The sequence below is a fragment of the Lepisma saccharinum genome, chromosome 5 (genome assembly GCF_977018435.1).
Source record: "Lepisma saccharinum chromosome 5, izLepSacc3.1, whole genome shotgun sequence".
Taxonomy (NCBI): Eukaryota; Metazoa; Arthropoda; class Insecta; order Zygentoma; family Lepismatidae; genus Lepisma; species Lepisma saccharinum.
This window is the reverse complement of record NC_139233.1, coordinates 91,976,747-91,995,346: the sequence shown is the minus strand read 5'-3', so window position 1 is coordinate 91,995,346 and position 18,600 is coordinate 91,976,747. Positions and strand designations below refer to the sequence as shown.

Below are 18,600 nucleotides of genomic sequence, written 5' to 3'. Positions count from 1 at the left end.
TGCTTGATTGCCGGACTCCATGGCAGAGTGGTTAGCACATTGTGCTACAACGCCAGAGGTCCTGGGTTTGAATCCTGGCTTGGGCATGGATGTTTGCGAGTGTCATTCATCAATTTCATCATTCATCCTCATCTTCGCAATTAGCCAAAAGTGGCAGAAAAGGGAAGTAAAATAAACCAAATCAAAATCAAACCAATGCTTGATTGAGTTATACCAACAGATATTTATGAACTATGCACACCACATACAGAAATCATTCAAATGCAGGTGCAGTCAATAATGATTCATGTATGAAATTAATAAAGCAAAATAGTGATAAACAGAGCGATCCAGATTATACTTCCTTTTTTATTATCTTCTGACAAATCAGACTTTATAGTAATGTTACTAATTTCTTTCAATTAATAATAATATGATGTAAAATTTACTATTAGTTACAGAAGTTTAAATGTAAATGATATTTCTTCATGGAATACATTGCTTTTAACTTTAGCTAATGCATAAAAGTTTTATGTAGCAGCATTTCAGCTTTACATCATAGGTGAAACTTCTGTATTTGTTTTCATATTTTTGTTAAAATAAAAGTGTTAGTAAAGCATATTTGTGGTAGCCGCAGTAGTTCAGTCGTTAGGGCATCGATCCCCGGTGGGCAAGAACCAGGATTTTTTCTACTTGTTTAAGTGGCTCCAACGCCCACCCAGCATCTTACGAAGTGGATACCTGGAGGAAACACTGAGGGGTAAAGGCAGCCAGGGGCATGGTGCTGATCACCTCACCCCGACCTTTGGCTGTGATCAAAAAACTCCACACCCCCTATACGCCTTCCTGGCATGGTGCAAAGCACAGTGGAGCATTTTACACACTTTTCTTTAATCACATTTACAATTTACTTTCAATAAGGTAATATATCACCAAAAAAATAATGATTTACATTATGAAACTAGCAATGTTTGGATGATTTATTTCTTGACTCATCTTTTACTATAGTAAACAGACTGGTGAAGATTTTGTTCCATTAGATGCCTTTCTAGTAGTCAAATGAGTTGTCCTTCCATGCTGGTAACAACTCATAACTCCCTGTCCCAATTAGAAGTGAGAAAAAATAGTCTGCTAGGCAGCAAAGCAGAGAAGGAGGGTTTACGTACACCCAGTTGTCTTGTCTCACTCTACTTCAACCTTCACATATTGGGTGATCTTATTTTAGTTTTATAGGGGTTGCATTTCTTTCTTTTAGGGATTGCATTCTAAAATACTTACTCTGAAGAAATTATGCTTTATTGTGCATTACTTCTGGAATTTATGCTTTATTGTCCACAGTTTCAATTTTTACACTAGAACAGCGGGAAGGGTCAAAATGACCCCTACCTTCATCGTTTCTTTGAAAACTATCCCGTTTTTCTTATTTTTTCATCGTAATTTTGTGACTTTTCGTAATTCTTTCTTCTTTTTAAAATGGTATATTGAAATGTACAAAATATAATATATTTCTGTGAAATTTCATGTTATTACCCCTAAAACAGCAGGAGGGGTTAATATGACCCCTGTAAATTTTCATTTATGGATGCTGCAATATCCGTGTTAGGTTGCGGTTCCTGTGTCATCCTGTCTTTAGCATGTTCTCACTTGTCACCGATTACATGTCGTCATGTATGTAGTCTTCTTGGACCGAGAAGGACGTCTCCGAACATGTCGCAACAAGTAGCAGTTTCTCATGGTAAAATGTCACACTTAAGCAGTAAACCTGTTCTGTCACCAAGATGTCTGTATATACCACGTGAGGCACCTAAAAGTACCACCTGAAATAGCGAAGAAACCAGAAACAGTAGCAATGTGAGGTTTGCGGGAAACAATAATATCAAATGGGGCTCGTAAATCGGAGGTATGGGGTGGGTCGAAAAATATCGACAAATGGGGCATCTGGAGCAAAGTCATATTTTTTTTAAATGGAACGATATACAATAACATGCATAATATAAAAGAGCACACACAGAGAAACACAACGCCGTTGGTCTCATGCATCTACTGCACATAGGAACGAAGATATGGCCATGTGAAAATATGTAAACAAACTAACAAGTGGCCCACTTGACCGTCAGTACCACGGCATGTACAAGTATGAGATGTCGGAAGCCATTGAACAAGATGAAGACAGAACGTGTTAAAGGAAGAACAAATACAGTAGACATCGTCAGCACCATGTATTTGACAGTGTTACAGCATAATGAAAATGACCATGACAGTATGTCGAAGAACCACTGCGTAAGAAGCGAAAACCTGTCAAAGTGTGTGTTCAGAGTGGTGGCCGTCAGCTGCGATACAGGCAACAAGGCGCCCACGCAAAGATCGTTGCACAGAATGTAGCATCTCGTAGGGAATGTCCCTACAGGCTGCAGTAATGCGGTGTTGCATATCCTCTGGAGTTGTTGGCACATCCCGGTAGACAATGTCCTTCAGCTTTCCCCACAGGAAAAAATCTAACGGTGTCAAATCTGGGGAACGAGCCGGCCATTTGACAGGCCCTCCACGTCCAATCCAACGATTTGGAAATGTATTTTCCACACATGCTGTAGCGCGTCTTGCACTGTGAGCTGGGCACCCGTCATGTTGGTACCACATTTCCCTCCTTGTCTGAAGTGGTATGTCCTCCAATAGTACAGGCAGTTCATGTTGTAAAAACTGTATGTATCGGTCAGCATTCAGTGTCCCTTGTATAAAAAAAGGGCCAATGAGATATTCACCCACTATACCACACCACACGTTCACACTCCATGGGCGCTGGCGTTCCACTTGGCGAAGCCAATGTGGATTTGTCACCGACCAATAGTGCATGTTCCTTAGGTTGACATTTCCATGATTGGTAAAAGTTGCCTCGTCAGTGAAGAGGATACGTGACAAATCGGGTGTGTCGTGTCGTAACATCCATGTGCAAAACCGAACACGGTCCACAAAATCATTCCCGTGAAGTTCCTGATGGAGGGGGATATGATATGGGTGAAACTTGTGTGTGTGCAGAATGCGCAATACACTTCGCTCACTCATCCCAGCATCCCTTGCAATTTCATGGGAGCTAACGTGCGGATTCACAGCAACAGCGGCGAGAACATTTGTTGCACCTGCCTCACCTGTAGTTGGCTTGTTCCGCACACGTGCTCGTGGTGTTACACTTCCGGTGTCTCTAATTTAATAAATAACTTACCAAACAGACGTCGAGATGGCTGTCGTCTGTCCGGATATCTCTCTGCGTACACATGGTAGGCTTCTGAGGCATTCTTTTGGCATTCCCCATAAATCAGGATCATGTCCGCTTTTTCTGTTTGTGAACACCATAATCTTCGCTCTTACCACTACGACTGCTTGCTATGAACTAACATGACCTCGTGGACCTGCTATCAAAACTTGCTCTGCGTAAAGGCAGTTCTGTCAGGCACCTGAGAAGTCTTACATGCCATGGTACTGACGGTCAAGTGGGCCACTTGTTAGTTTGTTTACATATTTTCACATGGCCATATCTTCGTTCCTATGTGCAGTAGATGCATGAGACCAACGGCGTTGTGTTTCTCTGCGTGTGCTCTTTTATATTATGCATGTTATTGTATATCGTTCCATTTAAAAAAATATGACTTTGCTCCAGATGCCCCATTTGTCGATATTTTTCGACCCACCCCATACCTCCGATTTACGAGCCCCATTTGATATTATTGTTTCCCGCAAACCTCACATTGCTACTGTTTCTGGTTTCTTCGCTATTTCAGGTGGTACTTTTAGGTGCCTCACGCGGTATACTATATCATGTATTATCTGTCTATGTTTGTGAATATGTGTGTGTAAAGGAGGAAGGAGAGAGAATGTGTACGTGCATACATACAAGTTGTAAATGAAAATGTAATATTTTGATATTACCTTTCTATAATTGGAGACTTGTCTCTGTTGAAGGGAAATAAATAAATAAATAAATGTTGCGTATTCTGGAGTATTTAGTTGTTGATTATTATATATATTTTTTTTGTAATCAAAATGTGTCACAAACCACTTAAACACTTTGATTCTAATACATAAAGCACAGTTAAACATACGTTCCATTCTAAAATAATTAGAATTTTTAAATACATTTCTTACAAGGGGTTAAAATGAACCCCTTTCTGCTGTTCTAGGGGGTATCAGAATCTTCGCCATTCTAGTGTTAACCTAACAGACCAATGAACAGTACTAAACAAACATTGCTGCCTCATTTCCTACACATTATGTGCAAATTCTATTTATAAGGGAAAGTAAACTTACTGCCACAACCAGCATACTCGAATCTGGTCGCCATTCCACTATTTCATTTGTTCCGATGTCATCCACCGATTCTTGAGACCTCCGACTGAATACTATAGGAACACAAGGCTGCAAGAAAATAAAAATTATTTAGTATGCAGAGATAAATAACCTTATCAAACACAATGTTCAACATAATAAACCAGAAATGGTTTCAATATAATATGTATGTTGAAACAAGTACGCATATTTCTTTCTCCTTCCTAACTTCTGAGCTGATACCAATGTTAACATTATTTAACTGATGCCACTGAAATTATTCAGAGATACTAGTTGATACCTTTTCTCCAGAGTTTGGGTAATTTGCAGGGTCGGTAAAAATGCTGTATGGCACTTTTTTTTAAGAGTGTAATTATCCTATCAAATATGCAAAATTCGAATATTTCACTTATTTTGTACCAGTATTGTTGTGAAAAAAATAATTTTGTGGTTAAATCACAGCTGTTTTAATATTCAGTGTAATTCTGGAATATTACCAGGGTGTCTATCAAAATAACAAATCAAAAATGCTTGACTTTTCATGACTTTTTCTTCATCTTTCTTTTATTTTTCTTGACCTTTTCTTTTCTTTACTTAGGAATAGTTAGAAATTAAGAAAATAGATTTTTTTATTTAATGAAAAACCCTTACTAGAGTGCCACACACGTAAATTTGCCGTTGCGTAGAAACGTATTTTCGTTTCGTCTCCCTCTCTCTTAGCATCACGTGTTCTACCCTGCTCGAAAACCTTCGCTATTGTTGCCATATTGTCATTCCATTCCTGGACACACTCGCGCAAACTTCATTGAAAACAATTGAACAGCGCTCCAGCTCGCGGTTCCCACCGGTCAGCAGGGACGGCAATGTGGCAATATAGCACGGCGGAGTCGTTGCTTCTTTTATACAGTGCATGTTCATTGGCTAGCTAGTAACTAGTGTTGCCAACTGTAATAATGAAGCACTATTTCTGTCACGGAAGGGGAAAGCAGGTAAAGTGGCGGTGAGTTTTGTTGGATTGGAAGCACCATATTTTTATTTTATACTAAGTATTTGACCGGTTTGACGTTGTGTGCATGTATTGCGTGTGTTTATGTAAAAGTGTGTGTTTGCTGATGAACGTTAAATTCCATAATGCCTCCAGTTCTGTCGAAGTTGAAATCAAAAACCTTGCATAGCCAAGCTCGGGAAATTCTAAGCAACGTGCACGAGTTCATGAAGGAGGAAGCCAGTCATGGTGTTAGCATCCCAATAAAGCATTTTGGCAAGAGAGCAGCGAACAGCAGCAACAAATTGTTCATATTTCATAATTTTGGAATTATTCAAAATAAATAAATTATGTGGCTCCAACATCATTTCAACTCTGGCTCCGGCACGTGTTCTTGTAGAAATTGCATAGAGGAGGCTGTCATTTTTGCTGCTTAATGCGATACATATTGTTTTCTGTGTTAAAATTGCCATGCTTTGATGGGTGACCAAGTTCATAGCAGGGCCGGCGGAAGGGGAGGGCGAACCGTCCCATCGCCCAGAGCGGCAAAATTTGAAGAGAAGAAAAAAATAAGCCTATTGAAAACTGTGATCGAGCGAGATATTCTTTTGCGCTGAATAGTATTGAAATAGCATAAGAAGTCTCATTATTTATTTTATATTTTGATGTTTTAGTTAGGAATATATTGATTTTCAATTTTCCGTTGCTGCGTAATGACCGGGGGGGTCGAAATAGAGCGGCATCTGCCGCCACCTCCCAGGGAGGCAAAATGACTAGCGCCGGCCCTGGTTCATAACAAAAGAAAAAGCCGCGCAGCTTATCGTCTAGTGGCAGTATATGTACTTGTTATTGTTGTGGAAGCCGGCATCCTTTGTAAATGTACAACAAAGGCAACCGACTGTCGCCGATCTCAGAGAGGAAATAATAATACTGCTTCAGGAGGAGTGTTATGGTGCAATTGTAGCGGTTTAACACGTTGGCATGTTATTATCTGCCGTTGCAGTTCCATACCAGTGTATACGGGTTTTGGGAGTGAAAAGTTAGAACGCCACCAGTGCATTAATGCAATGAAAAATAATATATATATTTTTTTATTTTGTTTGAAATCACTCAAATAAGGAATCGTATGAAGAAGTCTTCTTTGCAGCATTTTTGGTAATTTTACTTATGTGTTAGTTCATATTTTGCGAATTTTTAGTCCATATGTATGTAGCTACATACATAGTCACTTGTTAGTACATATTAATCCTAGTCCTGGTATAATACATGACGTTTAAAACTCAACGTTAGATAGACCTGAATTCTCTAATTTTATTGTTGTACGTAACAGCTGTGCATCGGCGCACCGCAGCGATTTTTCTATCTGCTCCATTAGCAACACTGCTTCTTTAGTTCTGTCGCGCATTGCACGGCAGAATTATCTGCGCTGGACTCTACAGGATCGGTTAAGATGAAAACTGAAGCTGTACTTTAACAAGAGATTTAGACTTGCTTTAATTATTAATGCATGTAAATTTATGCTTCAGACTTCATTCTGGATGGAGAATGGCCACATTACTTTATTTAATATTTTTACACAACTTACATGCAAGAATAAAATTCTTAAGAAGCAAAGTACACAAATCATAACCACAACTCAATGCAATTTTAATTTCCAAATATTCAATTTAACAAATCCCACCACAGGTATATAAAAACAAATTCACTACACTGTAAAAGAAATGCAAAAATTCTTGACCATAAGCACAATTTCTTGGCTCTTTCTTGACTGGTAGAACCCTGATTACAAAGCAAAACTCTGATATAATTTTTATTCATACAATTGCAGTGGAGTACTCTCATATTAGAATTAATCAATATTTTCAACAACATTTAATTGTTACTATTCTCAAACATCAGTATTGATGAGAATTGGGAAGAGTATTGTATCAATATCAGTTAAGTCCTAGTTGTAACTTATTGAAATGTTATCCCTGATTGAAGCTGGGTTATTGCCATTCTGTGTCAAGGCTCTATTCCTGAAACTTACGTAAGTTGTGGAAGTTGGTTTAGTTGCTCACAGACAAGTGGAAAGATGGACAAAGACTTGTCACATAACAATACTTTCTTTTCAGGTTTGATGACCAGTAGACATTCAAAATGAGACAGTTCAGTTAGGCAGATATGTTCTTCCACAGTTTCCGACCTCTGTGGTGGAGTGATTATCACACCATGCTATCATGCCAGGGCTCCCATGTTCGAATCCCTGCTTAGGCATGAGTGTTGTTTGTGAGCATCCCATCAACATATTATGATTCATCCTCATCTTCACGATTAGCCAGCAGTGGCAGAAAAACGAACTAAAATAAACCAAATCAATCTTCCACATTTAAGCATATATGGAAAATATGTATGGTATACAAAAGGAAGGAAATTTAAATTATCTGTGTCAGTAAGCAGATAAGTCAACATTATTGTGTGTGATGTAAATTTCATCAAAATATGCCATCCTAAATCATCTTCATCTACACTTAGTTGTAAAAAGTGCTAACAAACTGTTTTTGAGATAAAGAGTCATGGAAATCAATTTATGGCATACAAGAAACTTTCTCCTCATTCATCACAGGAATTGAGAGGATATTAGACTCACGCACAGCCAACAGGATATTAGTCGCTAAATTCATCACTGCAAATAATTATGTGCATTCCTCCTTATGCATGCATGCATGTTATGCAAGTTTCCCAAATTACATTCCAGCAACAGCATGTAGATGCCACATGAATATGCAAATGAGATGTAAATGGTTCATTAACAGAATGCAATGCCACAACAACAAAACAGACAAAAAACTTAATGGTATGAACAAGGTTATCATTTTCTATATCATTATACTCAAAATATTTTGGTATTGCCTACATTAATCATTATTAAAGTACACAGGGATTCTTAAAGTATTTACACTTTCTACCACAATGTATAACTATCAGTAATGTGGCTTGATTACATGTGTGTTGCCAGAACTTTTTGCAGGGGGTGGGTCAATGATAAAACTTGAAGTAGAAATAATAACAATAACAAAAATTGCATAAGAATAAAAATATAATGTTATAATACAATAATAAATATTATAAATTAATAAAAATAAACCAATTGTATTCCATATTATTATTATAAAAACTGGGAGACTTTGGAGGGTGTTTTAAATCACTGATGAACAGTCATTTAGATTTACACATATAAAACTCTCATGTGAATGCTACTGAGACGAAAACAAATGAACCCATTTTTATGCCACAGGCGATATCAACTAGACAATATATCATCACGATATTTCGCGACATATATCGTCTAAGCGATATATCGTTACGATATATATCGTGGAGACGATATATCGTCACGATATTTGGCGACATATATCGTGAAGACGATATATCGCCGATATCACAATACGGAAAAAATATCGTATCGTCTGTGACGATATTTTCTTGATATATATCGCGATATCAAATTTCCGATATCGTCCATCCCTAATTATGAGTTATCAATAGTTGATTCCGATTGGTTGGTGTTGGATCGCTATTGGAAAACGCTTTTGTCTGCCTGTTCTGCTTGTGAATAAAAAAAGGAGGGGGGCCGAGTTGGCTGCAATTGGATACGTTTACGAATTCGCGAAAGTACATTTTCTCATTTATATGTGAACGCTTGTTGCGTATGCATCGAAATATAGTTTCCAAACAACCACAGAGCGTGTTTATCCATAGGCAATCATGCGTGGATAATCAAACTTACTTGATAATGATAAGGTACGCCGGTACTCTCTTATTTTGTGGACGTAAGGGGGACGACTCATCACGTGCGGCGTCTCGCTATTCTTGGCCTCGACCTAATGCACAACAGTTGCCTCATTATGCGTGGAATGGCGGCGAACTATGTAAATAGCCGCACGCACCGGCGAGTGTGGTGCATGCCAGGAACGTTTTACTAGGTCGTGTTTTCTACACTCTTCGAGGTTGTCCACTCAACCTGGATGGCAACATCCACAATAGTATCGGTCATTTTCAAAATTTGTTACAAAATCGCTTCTCGAAAAGGACATGATTTACAAAATTGTAAGTCCGGAGGTAATAACATCACGTACCCCCTTCCTTATATAGCCAGCAAAATTAAAATTAAGCTACACGACAAACTAAAAACAGTGGCATAATTTCAAGGATTCTTTATATTAGGTTATTCAAAAAGTAAATTCAATGTTTTTCTTCTCTTCCGTAGGTTGGCTGTACAGCTAGCTTTCTGCGCTCGCAAGCCGATAGATAGTATCGTTGTCTTCGCCTATAGCAGGTTACAGCGTCATCACTTCAGTTCGCTCTGCAGTGTTGCCAATTAAAAATGGCTGCGCCACTGTCCGTGTGCACCACAGAAGAACAGCGTTCTGTAATCAGTTTTTTGTGGTCTGAAGGTGTACCAGGAGTTGATATCCATAGAAGACTTTCAGCAAAATACGGTGACAATGTTTTACCGCTGCGAAGTGTTTACCAGTGGATTGAAAAGTTCAAAAGCGGTCGAACAAGTGTGAAGGACGAGGAAAGAGCAGGTCATCCAGCCACATCCACTACTGATGACAACATTGAGTAAGTCCGTGAGCTGGTTCTGAATAACCGACGAGTGACTGTTGATGAAGTGGCAAACCATATGCACGTTAGTCATGGTTCTGCATATGAAATTATCCATAACAGGCTCAACTTTCATAAAGTCTGTGCGAGATGGGTCCCTAAAGAACTCGCTGACGAGAACAAGCGAAATCGTGTGAGAATCTGTCAGCAATTATTGGACAGACATGCTAAGGAAGGTGAAGCCTTTTTGAAACGAATCATCACTGGAGATGAAACATGAATCCATCACTTCGAACCTGAGAGCAAACGCCAGAGCATGGAATGAAAACACCCTGAATCTCCAGTGAAAAAAATACAAGCGTCAACACTCTGCAGGAAAAGTGATGCTCACACTTTTTTGGGACTCAGAAGGGGTAATTATGGAACATTATGTGGAAAAGGGGACAACAATGAACAGTGAACGATACAGTGATATACTTTCGAACAAGTTGAAGCTTGCAATTCGAAGCAAACGACGAGGTCGATTGTCGGAAGGCATTATTTTGTTGCATGACAACGCGCGTCCCCATACCGTCGCCAACACCGCTCAAACTCTTCAGACTCAGACTCAGACACTCTCAGGTGTTAGAGCATCGCGCATACAGTGCCGATCTCGCCCCGTCAGATTACCATCTGTTCGGTCCACTTAAAGATGCTTTAAGAGGCCGTCAATTCGACACAGATCAACAGGTGAAGGAAGCGGTGCATACGTGGCTTGCTGCTCAACTGAAAACCTTTTTTTCTCAGGGTATCGGAAAGCTTGTGGAACGTTGGACGAAGTGTATTGAAGTGCAGGGGGACTATGTTGGAAAATGATATCATTGTAAGTTTTCTATTGTTGCTGTGAAAGATAAAAAAAAATGATTGCCTTTACTTCTTGACTGACCCAATACTTAGAATTTGGCCTTAGCTTGGGTGTTCTTCATCGTCGCGAGTAGCTGAATGAAAATGGAAGAAAAGCAACACTAAATAACGAAAAGGAAAAAACGCAATAAGAATAAGCGAGATAGAAACTGTGCCTGAAAATGAATGCCAAAAAAATATTTCGGAAATAGTGTTATCCTAGTCCAGGAAAAGGCTTGAAGAATAAATAAACCCCTTCCCCATACACTTTGGCAAACAGAATTGCAAAGTTGGCACTGAATATGTGATGGGAAAAATAATAGAAATCCTAAAGGAAGAAGAGTTTGTCACAGTCAGGGGGGCACATGACAGGAGGTACCCCCCCCCCCCCACATCAGTCATCCAGGCTATTAAAAATAAGTCACAGTTGTCCTCTGATTTAACTTCAACAGTAAATTGAATTTTTGTAAAATAAAAATTGTCGGGCTTTACTTGTTTTACATGTGCACGTTGGTTTCGTAATGGAGCACAAAAATAGACTCTTAAAATTCTTACCGAATGAATGAATGTCTCCGTAGATTCCAGAATAATGACTCTTCATTTTGAATGAAATAAAAATATAAGCGCCGTTGGTTAAAGAGATTCGTCGTCACATAGCAGAATCCGCTATATTGACGGAAACTAGAGAAGGGTTATCATTAGGGCTCGGAAGTTGAGGAAAAATCTTTTTTTTTCCTAGTGTCCGAAGACGAGGCTCAACATAATATATGTTCATTTTGAGTCATTGTAGGCCAGAAAATGGTGGGTTTTATTTGTCGTTTTTTGGCTTATTGGTCCTTTTTAGCTTTTTTTTTTTGCAACTTCACCTTCTTTCGACTACGTTTTTACTGCCCATTCTCAATTCGAATCATCATCAGTTCATCACCTCTTAAACATCCTTTCTGTAGTAAAGAAATAAAAAAAGAGAGAAATAAATATACTGCTGGACAAAAAAAAACGGACACCTTAATATTTGACATCCGAATTGCAATTACTTATGAATTACGCTCTCAGTTAAGTATTGAACAATTGAACATTCATTATTGAACATTTTGCATAGTTTTCCATTTACTATTTATTTATTTACTCGTATTTACTTATTTGGGACACCTAGTAGGCTCAAAATTAATTTCATGCAATTTTGTTTTAATTTATTGATTTTCAATTCCTGTTGATGTTATTTTGTTTAATGTCTAGAGAGGCATGAATTTTGGTTCATAGTAACCATAGTAACAGATATTATTGATATTGTCATTTCTGGTGTTTATCTTGCAAGTGTATTGTAAGTTTGCTAGCTTGAAAATGAGACGTGAAGAGGTAGTAAAAGCAGTAGCTCTTCGTGATGATGGTCGTATATTGCTAGGGTGCTAAATATAGCACAAAGTACTATCAATGAAGCTCTCAGACGGTATGATGCAACTTGTTCCTATGGTAGAAGACCGGGTTCTGGTCGGAAACGATGCACAACAGCACGGGAAGATCGTTTCATGTGTATCATAGTCTTAACGGAACCATCGTACGATTTCAAATATTGTGGCACGGCGTTTGAGAAATGTTCATAGAGCTGTGGTTTCTTCACGAACAGTTCGTAGAAGACTAAATGAAAGTGGTTTATCATCTCGGAGGCCGGCTACACGTCCCAGGTTGTTAGCACGTCACCGGAATCGAAGACTGGAATTTGCTACACAACACTTACATTGGAATGTGGAGCAGTGAGAAAAGGTTTTATTCTCCGATGAGTCAAAATTCAACCTACGTTCATCAGACGGGTGTGAACAAGTGTACAGAAGACCTAGTGAGCGTTATGCACAATGTTGTTTCGTTGAAATAACACCCTTTCGAGGCGGTGGTGTAATGGTCTGGGGAGGTATTTTTTTACAAGGACGTACAGAGTTGGTTCTTGTAGAGCAGTGGTTTCCAACTTCAAAAGGTCCGAGGGCCAAAATTATATCCAGCAGTTGATAGACGGGCCGCATTTTTTTTGAGGGGGGGGCTTACAAATTACAAAAATTGTAAGTACTGAACTGAAAATGTAGTACTTTCGCATGACCTAAATTTCTAAAATGAGGCAAAAAAACAATGGAATCACAAATCAAAATTGTATAATTACAATTTATTTCACAAAAACCCAATACTTATTGATGAACTGAAAGAAATTAAAGACACACCATACACATAATACTTCATAGTAGGGACACTAATTTATGGTAAATAAAAACTGAGGAGAGCGGTAAATAAAATGTTAGATCAGCGGTATATACCAGCGATGGAAAAAAAAGAATTGGCACACACTTTTTCATCATGAGAGGAAACAACATACAAAAGAGCTATAAATTGATAAACTATTTCTTCATTTTTATATACTTTACACATACACAAGTACTTAGCTGCCCAACCAAAAAGAAAACATCAAGAAAAAATCACTTCATTTCTAAAATGCATATTCGGGGGAAGAAAGGAATGCAGCTTGACATGGAGCGAAGTTTTCGAACTGAGATTATGTGCATAGGCAATCCCAATTTACAGCGTCTTCCTGATGTGATGGAAGTTAAAAAACGTTCTTCAGCTGCAAGTGGTAGGAAACTTTAGACAAAAGTTTCGTTACAAATCGACAGTTTGCGCGCACAACCTCGATTGCCGGTTTTTGCGTGTTTTCTACTTAATTTGATGATATTTCACGGTTATTCCGCGAAAAAGCGTTCATTTCGTGGAAAAGCACACATTTCGCATTACTTCGCGAATAAAACTCATGCATATTTCATCATTGGGGGTGTAGTTACGTGCAGAATGTTCAAAATTGCATATTTTTTTTCACATTTCGCGATTTCGCGCATCGCGAAAATTCAATGTCCCTACTTCATAGTAAGTGTTCAATGTAAGAATTGAGCCCGATCTGCATGTTTTATTAAAGTTGTATTTGAATTTCTGTATTTGAAAGTCTCAGAAGGTGAAGGAGTGAAGAATCTGCCAGTCTGCTTCTGTAGCGGTTCTTGATGAACTTCATGAAGAAAAAACACTTTCACACGTGTATGTGCTGCCGAACATTGATGTCATTCTTTGCCCAAAACTACGAAGGTTTGGAAAGCGTTCCTTTATAAGGTATTTGAAAAAATTTGGCCCCTTTTCTTGCCTAGTTTGAAGGAACACATCGCCTTGCAAATCACGCAATTTAGGTTCGAGAGAAGCTATTTTCATTTTCAATCTTACGTTTTTTGGAGATATTGCTCATTTCGATATTTGCACAAACTTTAACAGTCACAGTACAATCCGAGTTGGAACACTGGAAATCTCTTCGTACTTCGTGCGTAGTGAAACAGATCTCTATAGCGCCGCAGTTTGTTTCTAAACACAAAGAGTGAAGCCTTCACGGAAGCGGGCGAGTTCATCCCACATAGCGAAGGGGTGGAATGCATGGTGTGAAGAGAAAGTTACGTCACTTTAGATTCTTCTGATGATCATTATTGACTGCAAAATCAATTCTACCTGTGATATGGTCTTTCTTCACAGGGCTTCCGTTCCTTCAGTAAAAATATAACGTATTTTAATAAAAATAAATAAAATTAACGTATTTTGCAAACTGGCTTCGCGGGCCGCAGAAAAAGGCAACGGGGGCCGCCAGTTGGAAACCCCTGTTGTAGAGAATGGGGCAATGACAGCTCGCAGGTATATTACAGAATGTTTTGCAGATCATGTAGTACCATATGCACCATTCATAGGCCCAGATTTTGTTTTTATGCATGACAATGCGCGTCCTCACATTGCAAATATTGTCACGGAGTACCTGGACAAAGTTGGGATTACGCGATGAGAATGGCCACCACAAAGTCTGGACCTAAATCTGATAGAGCATGTCTGGGATCAACTGAAACGACATATCAGAAACCGTGCAATAGTTCCAGGAACAATTGAAGAGCTAAGACTTGCTATTCAAGAAGAATGGGAGCAATTGGACCAATAAGTGATTGCCAACCTTATTCGAAGTATGCCACGGAGGTTACAAGTTGTAATTGATGGCAGGGGAGGTAAAACCCGCTACTAGACAGCTTATATACCCCACCAGTAGCACTTAACAATATTAAAACAAAATATTGCTAAGATTTTTTTTTCTAATTTTTTTGGTAGTTTTCTGTAACTTTCGTTTATGTTCTAATTTAACTTATTAACAATAAATTTTAATTTGCTTTCTGTTGAATATATTCAGGTTTTTTTATTTCCAATAATTTCTGCAACATTTAGTTAGCCTTCGAATCAGAATTTATGCGTTATCACAAAAAATGCAAGTGTCCGGTTTTTTTTTGTCCAGCAGTATATATTTGAACCGATCCCTGAAACGAGAAAAACATTTTTGGACGACTGAAGCAAGTACGGTACAAAATCATTTAACCGTAACTTGTCTGGAAGGTCGCGCTGCAAGTGGCAACTTTCTCTTGTTTTGAAGCTTTCAGCACGGTGTATACGACCAGACAGTACACGCCTGCAAAGATCTCAAGGTGCCGCGCAGAGTGAGGGGGTGGGGAGGTTAAAACTGACGTTATTAATTAATTTGGATCACATTTATACGTCCTTTTTTCCGTTTTAGGTCCTTTTTTTAAATATTTTTAGGTCTTTTTATAGGTCTTTTTTTTTTTGGCAATTTATAGGTCTTCAACTTCCGAGCCCTAGTTATCACTTAGGGTTGCAAACACTAACCTTCCACAAAAGCACGATTTCCCAAAGTTTTCATTAATTTTCATGCACAAGCTTCACTTGTATTTTGTCAGCAATGTGTATAGCATATAAACCCTATCTGATGAAGCGTAATGCTTTCAAATTAATGTAATTAGCGAGAAGCGACATCAAAAGTTTCGAGCTGGACAGGAAAAGATGCAATCTTATGGATAAATTACTCGAATAGCTTGGTTTCTTCACCCTGGCTTGTGGCCATGTCGGTTCAAGGCCAGATTTGTAAGCTGGAATCCTAGGTTCGAAATCCGTCTGTCCAAAATATCTTTTCTTACCAAATGGGTGCTACATAATGAAATATTTTACAGCTCTATTCTAAGTGCCATATGAGTGATGTTTAGGTAAATAATTGTAGTTACTGATTAATTCTGTTTGTTTCTGATAACATCTACAATCTGCGCACGTCTTGACATTACAATTTGGACCAGGCTTGCTTTCTTTCCCACCTGAAAATTACTCTTAAGGTGCGAGCATTCATCGAGTGGGTCACTTGTCAATATCTATCTATGTATAAAACGAGGAGAGTGACAAGTGAATGACGGAACATCTTAAAATACATCTGCTGATGTTCCTCACAACTTACTTATTTAATTTCAGTGGTTTTCTTCTTGAGAATATTAAGGGGAAGGAGTTTATTTGTTCTTCAAGCCTTCTCCTGGACTAGGATAAAACTATTTCTTAAAAAATTTTACTTGCATAATTTTCAGGAATTGCAACAGCACTATTTCTGTCTCGCTTGTTCTTATTGCGTTTTTTCCTTTCGTTATTTAGTGTTGCTTTTCTTCCATTTTCGGCTACTCGCGACGATGAAGAGAGACTCAAAAAGAACACCCGGGCTCAGGCCAAATTCGAACCAGGGGTCCTCGCATTCTAACGAATTGTGATAACTACTTCGCGGTCAGGGGCGTGATGCTGATCACATCACCCCCAACCACGACCGGATCAAGAAAGTGTGAGGCGTTACCCCCACACCCCCTATACGCCTACGCCTTCATGGCGTGGTGCTAAGCACAGGGGACACTCTTTACCTTTTTTTTTTACTTCGTCACGAACGTCAAAAATGAGTTTCTTTTTTAAAATAAATTTCAGGAATATTTCACATTTACATTACTTTGATTGGACGTGGAAATTAGAGTTAATTAATATTTACACTGCAATCTTTCCGTTATGCCTTTTCTTTGAGTCTGAGAGACACAAAATTCCCTGCATATGGTTAAATTGATTGATAGTAAGCAACACTGCTGCTTTCCGAACACATACTTCGGCTGTACTTCCGGCCACGAAGCTGGACCAACTCAAACGAGTGTGCCACTTTTTGTGAACAGAAGTGTACTTAAAGAAATATTGAAGTACAAAAAACTTGATTCACCATGGTAAACTTTAATTTAAAGTTGTACCGTAATCTTCATTAGTATTTATGTGTACACTTTTGGAAATTGGTGGCCACCAAAACTGAATCCTGGATCCGCCCCTGGTCCTAGACCCATAAATTCTACCATATCATCACTCATCCTCACCGTCGCAATTAGCCAGAAGCGGCAGAAAGCGACGCTAAAGAACGCAAATCAAACAAGTGCGGCTTACGATATCACAGTTAACCACATAATACCTCAACTTTGGGGCCATTCCAGAGGTTACTTAAATGACCTCACTTCCTAAACTGAATTGATGCAGAGTAACGAGGCTCTGTTTGCCCTTGGGACACGATATGTAACAAAGAAGAATGAATTAGCAACACGGAAAGGGAAGTGGTCATAAATACGAAAACGGAGATTGCTATAAAGAAACTATAATGTACGTGATATAGATATTTTCCGTTACGCCCAAACATTTGATCTGATTCGTTTTTCCGCTAAGGCTCTTCCTGTTACTGACAGAGTTTTTTGGGCGGAAAAATACTACATCTCAGGGAGCATACTGCACTGGTCGCATTCCCAGCTGGCGGCTTGTAAACAAGGCTTCAGCGATCGGTTTAATTCTCTTCGACCGAAATCAGGTAATTTCGTGTCACAAGGCAATGAAAGTTGCTGGCGGGACGAAACAAATACAAACCATGTTGCAAAACGTACTGTAAAACGGAGAGAGAGTTGATCAGGGCCGTTACTTGATAAAAGTTGTACAATAATGTACAAAGCACGTAAAATTAGTACACAAAACACCAAAATAAGCTAATAAAAACAACGGGGGAAAAAGATGTACGCTTGGCAACGTTGTAACGGGAGAGCGATGTTACCACAACAGCTTTTACTTCGCAACTGAGGTTGTTAACACTCATCGAGGTGCACATCCCCGAAGACGATTGGTGGACAGCTATGTACGAGCTCGTATGTCAGCCGCCAGTTGGGCCCGCGAACAGTATAGTGAGGATAAATCACATGCAAAACGAAGTGGAATGGAAAAGGGGTGGGGGATAAAATAGCGAGTATAGAAGAGATCTTGAATCAGTATGCAGTTCCAGGCGTCAAGCCTTAGATACAAAAGAAACGGTTCAAGAAAGATTTTTTTTTCAACTCCAATATTCGATTACAATCTAGATCGGGGCTGTAATATTTCTGTACACAAAACTTCCGCACGAGTTAATCAATCAATTAACACAACACGGTACTAATTTATTTCCTCTGGAACTGCCTTCAAGCATGAAATAATGAAGCCTTGAGAATCTTGGGAAACAATCACACTATGAAAATGGTTTTGACCTCCATTTCGCTGATAAGATGAATCAACGTAAATGACATTATCGTAGGAACCTGTCAATCACCGAAAAGCTATCTGAAAAAGCTTAATTGTGTCTGTAAAAAATATTAAAAAATACAATGCATTAATCCACAAATCATCGCATTTCATTCTTTATCGCTAATAAGACAATCCACTCGTTCGTTCGATTACCGGCGGGGGAGAACCGGGAATTTTTCCACGTGTTGAAGCGGCTCTAGCGCCCAATTGGCGTCGTATAAAGTGGATAACTGGAGGAAACTCTGGTGGGGTGAAGGCGGTTAGGGGCGTAGTGTTGATCACATCTCCCCCCCCCTTCGGCCGTGATCAAGAAAGTGGGGGCCTCCACACCACATACACACCTTCATGGCGTG

At 39.0% G+C, this 18,600-nt stretch overlaps 1 protein-coding gene across 2 annotated transcripts in view; it reads right to left on the bottom strand.

The window, feature by feature from the left end:
- Rich (Guanine nucleotide exchange factor subunit Rich) overlaps positions 1–18,600 on the bottom strand; it is a 211,240-nt gene that overhangs the window by 126,616 nt on the left and 66,024 nt on the right. For both annotated transcript variants that reach the window (XR_014441698.1, XM_083122778.1), the window contains exon 2: positions 4,279–4,386. Coding sequence is in view for 1 of the 2 variants with exons in the window: in XM_083122778.1 (XP_082978904.1) it covers positions 4,279–4,386 (108 nt within the window). In the remaining variant the exon portion in view is untranslated. The remainder of the gene's footprint in view (positions 1–4,278; positions 4,387–18,600) is intronic.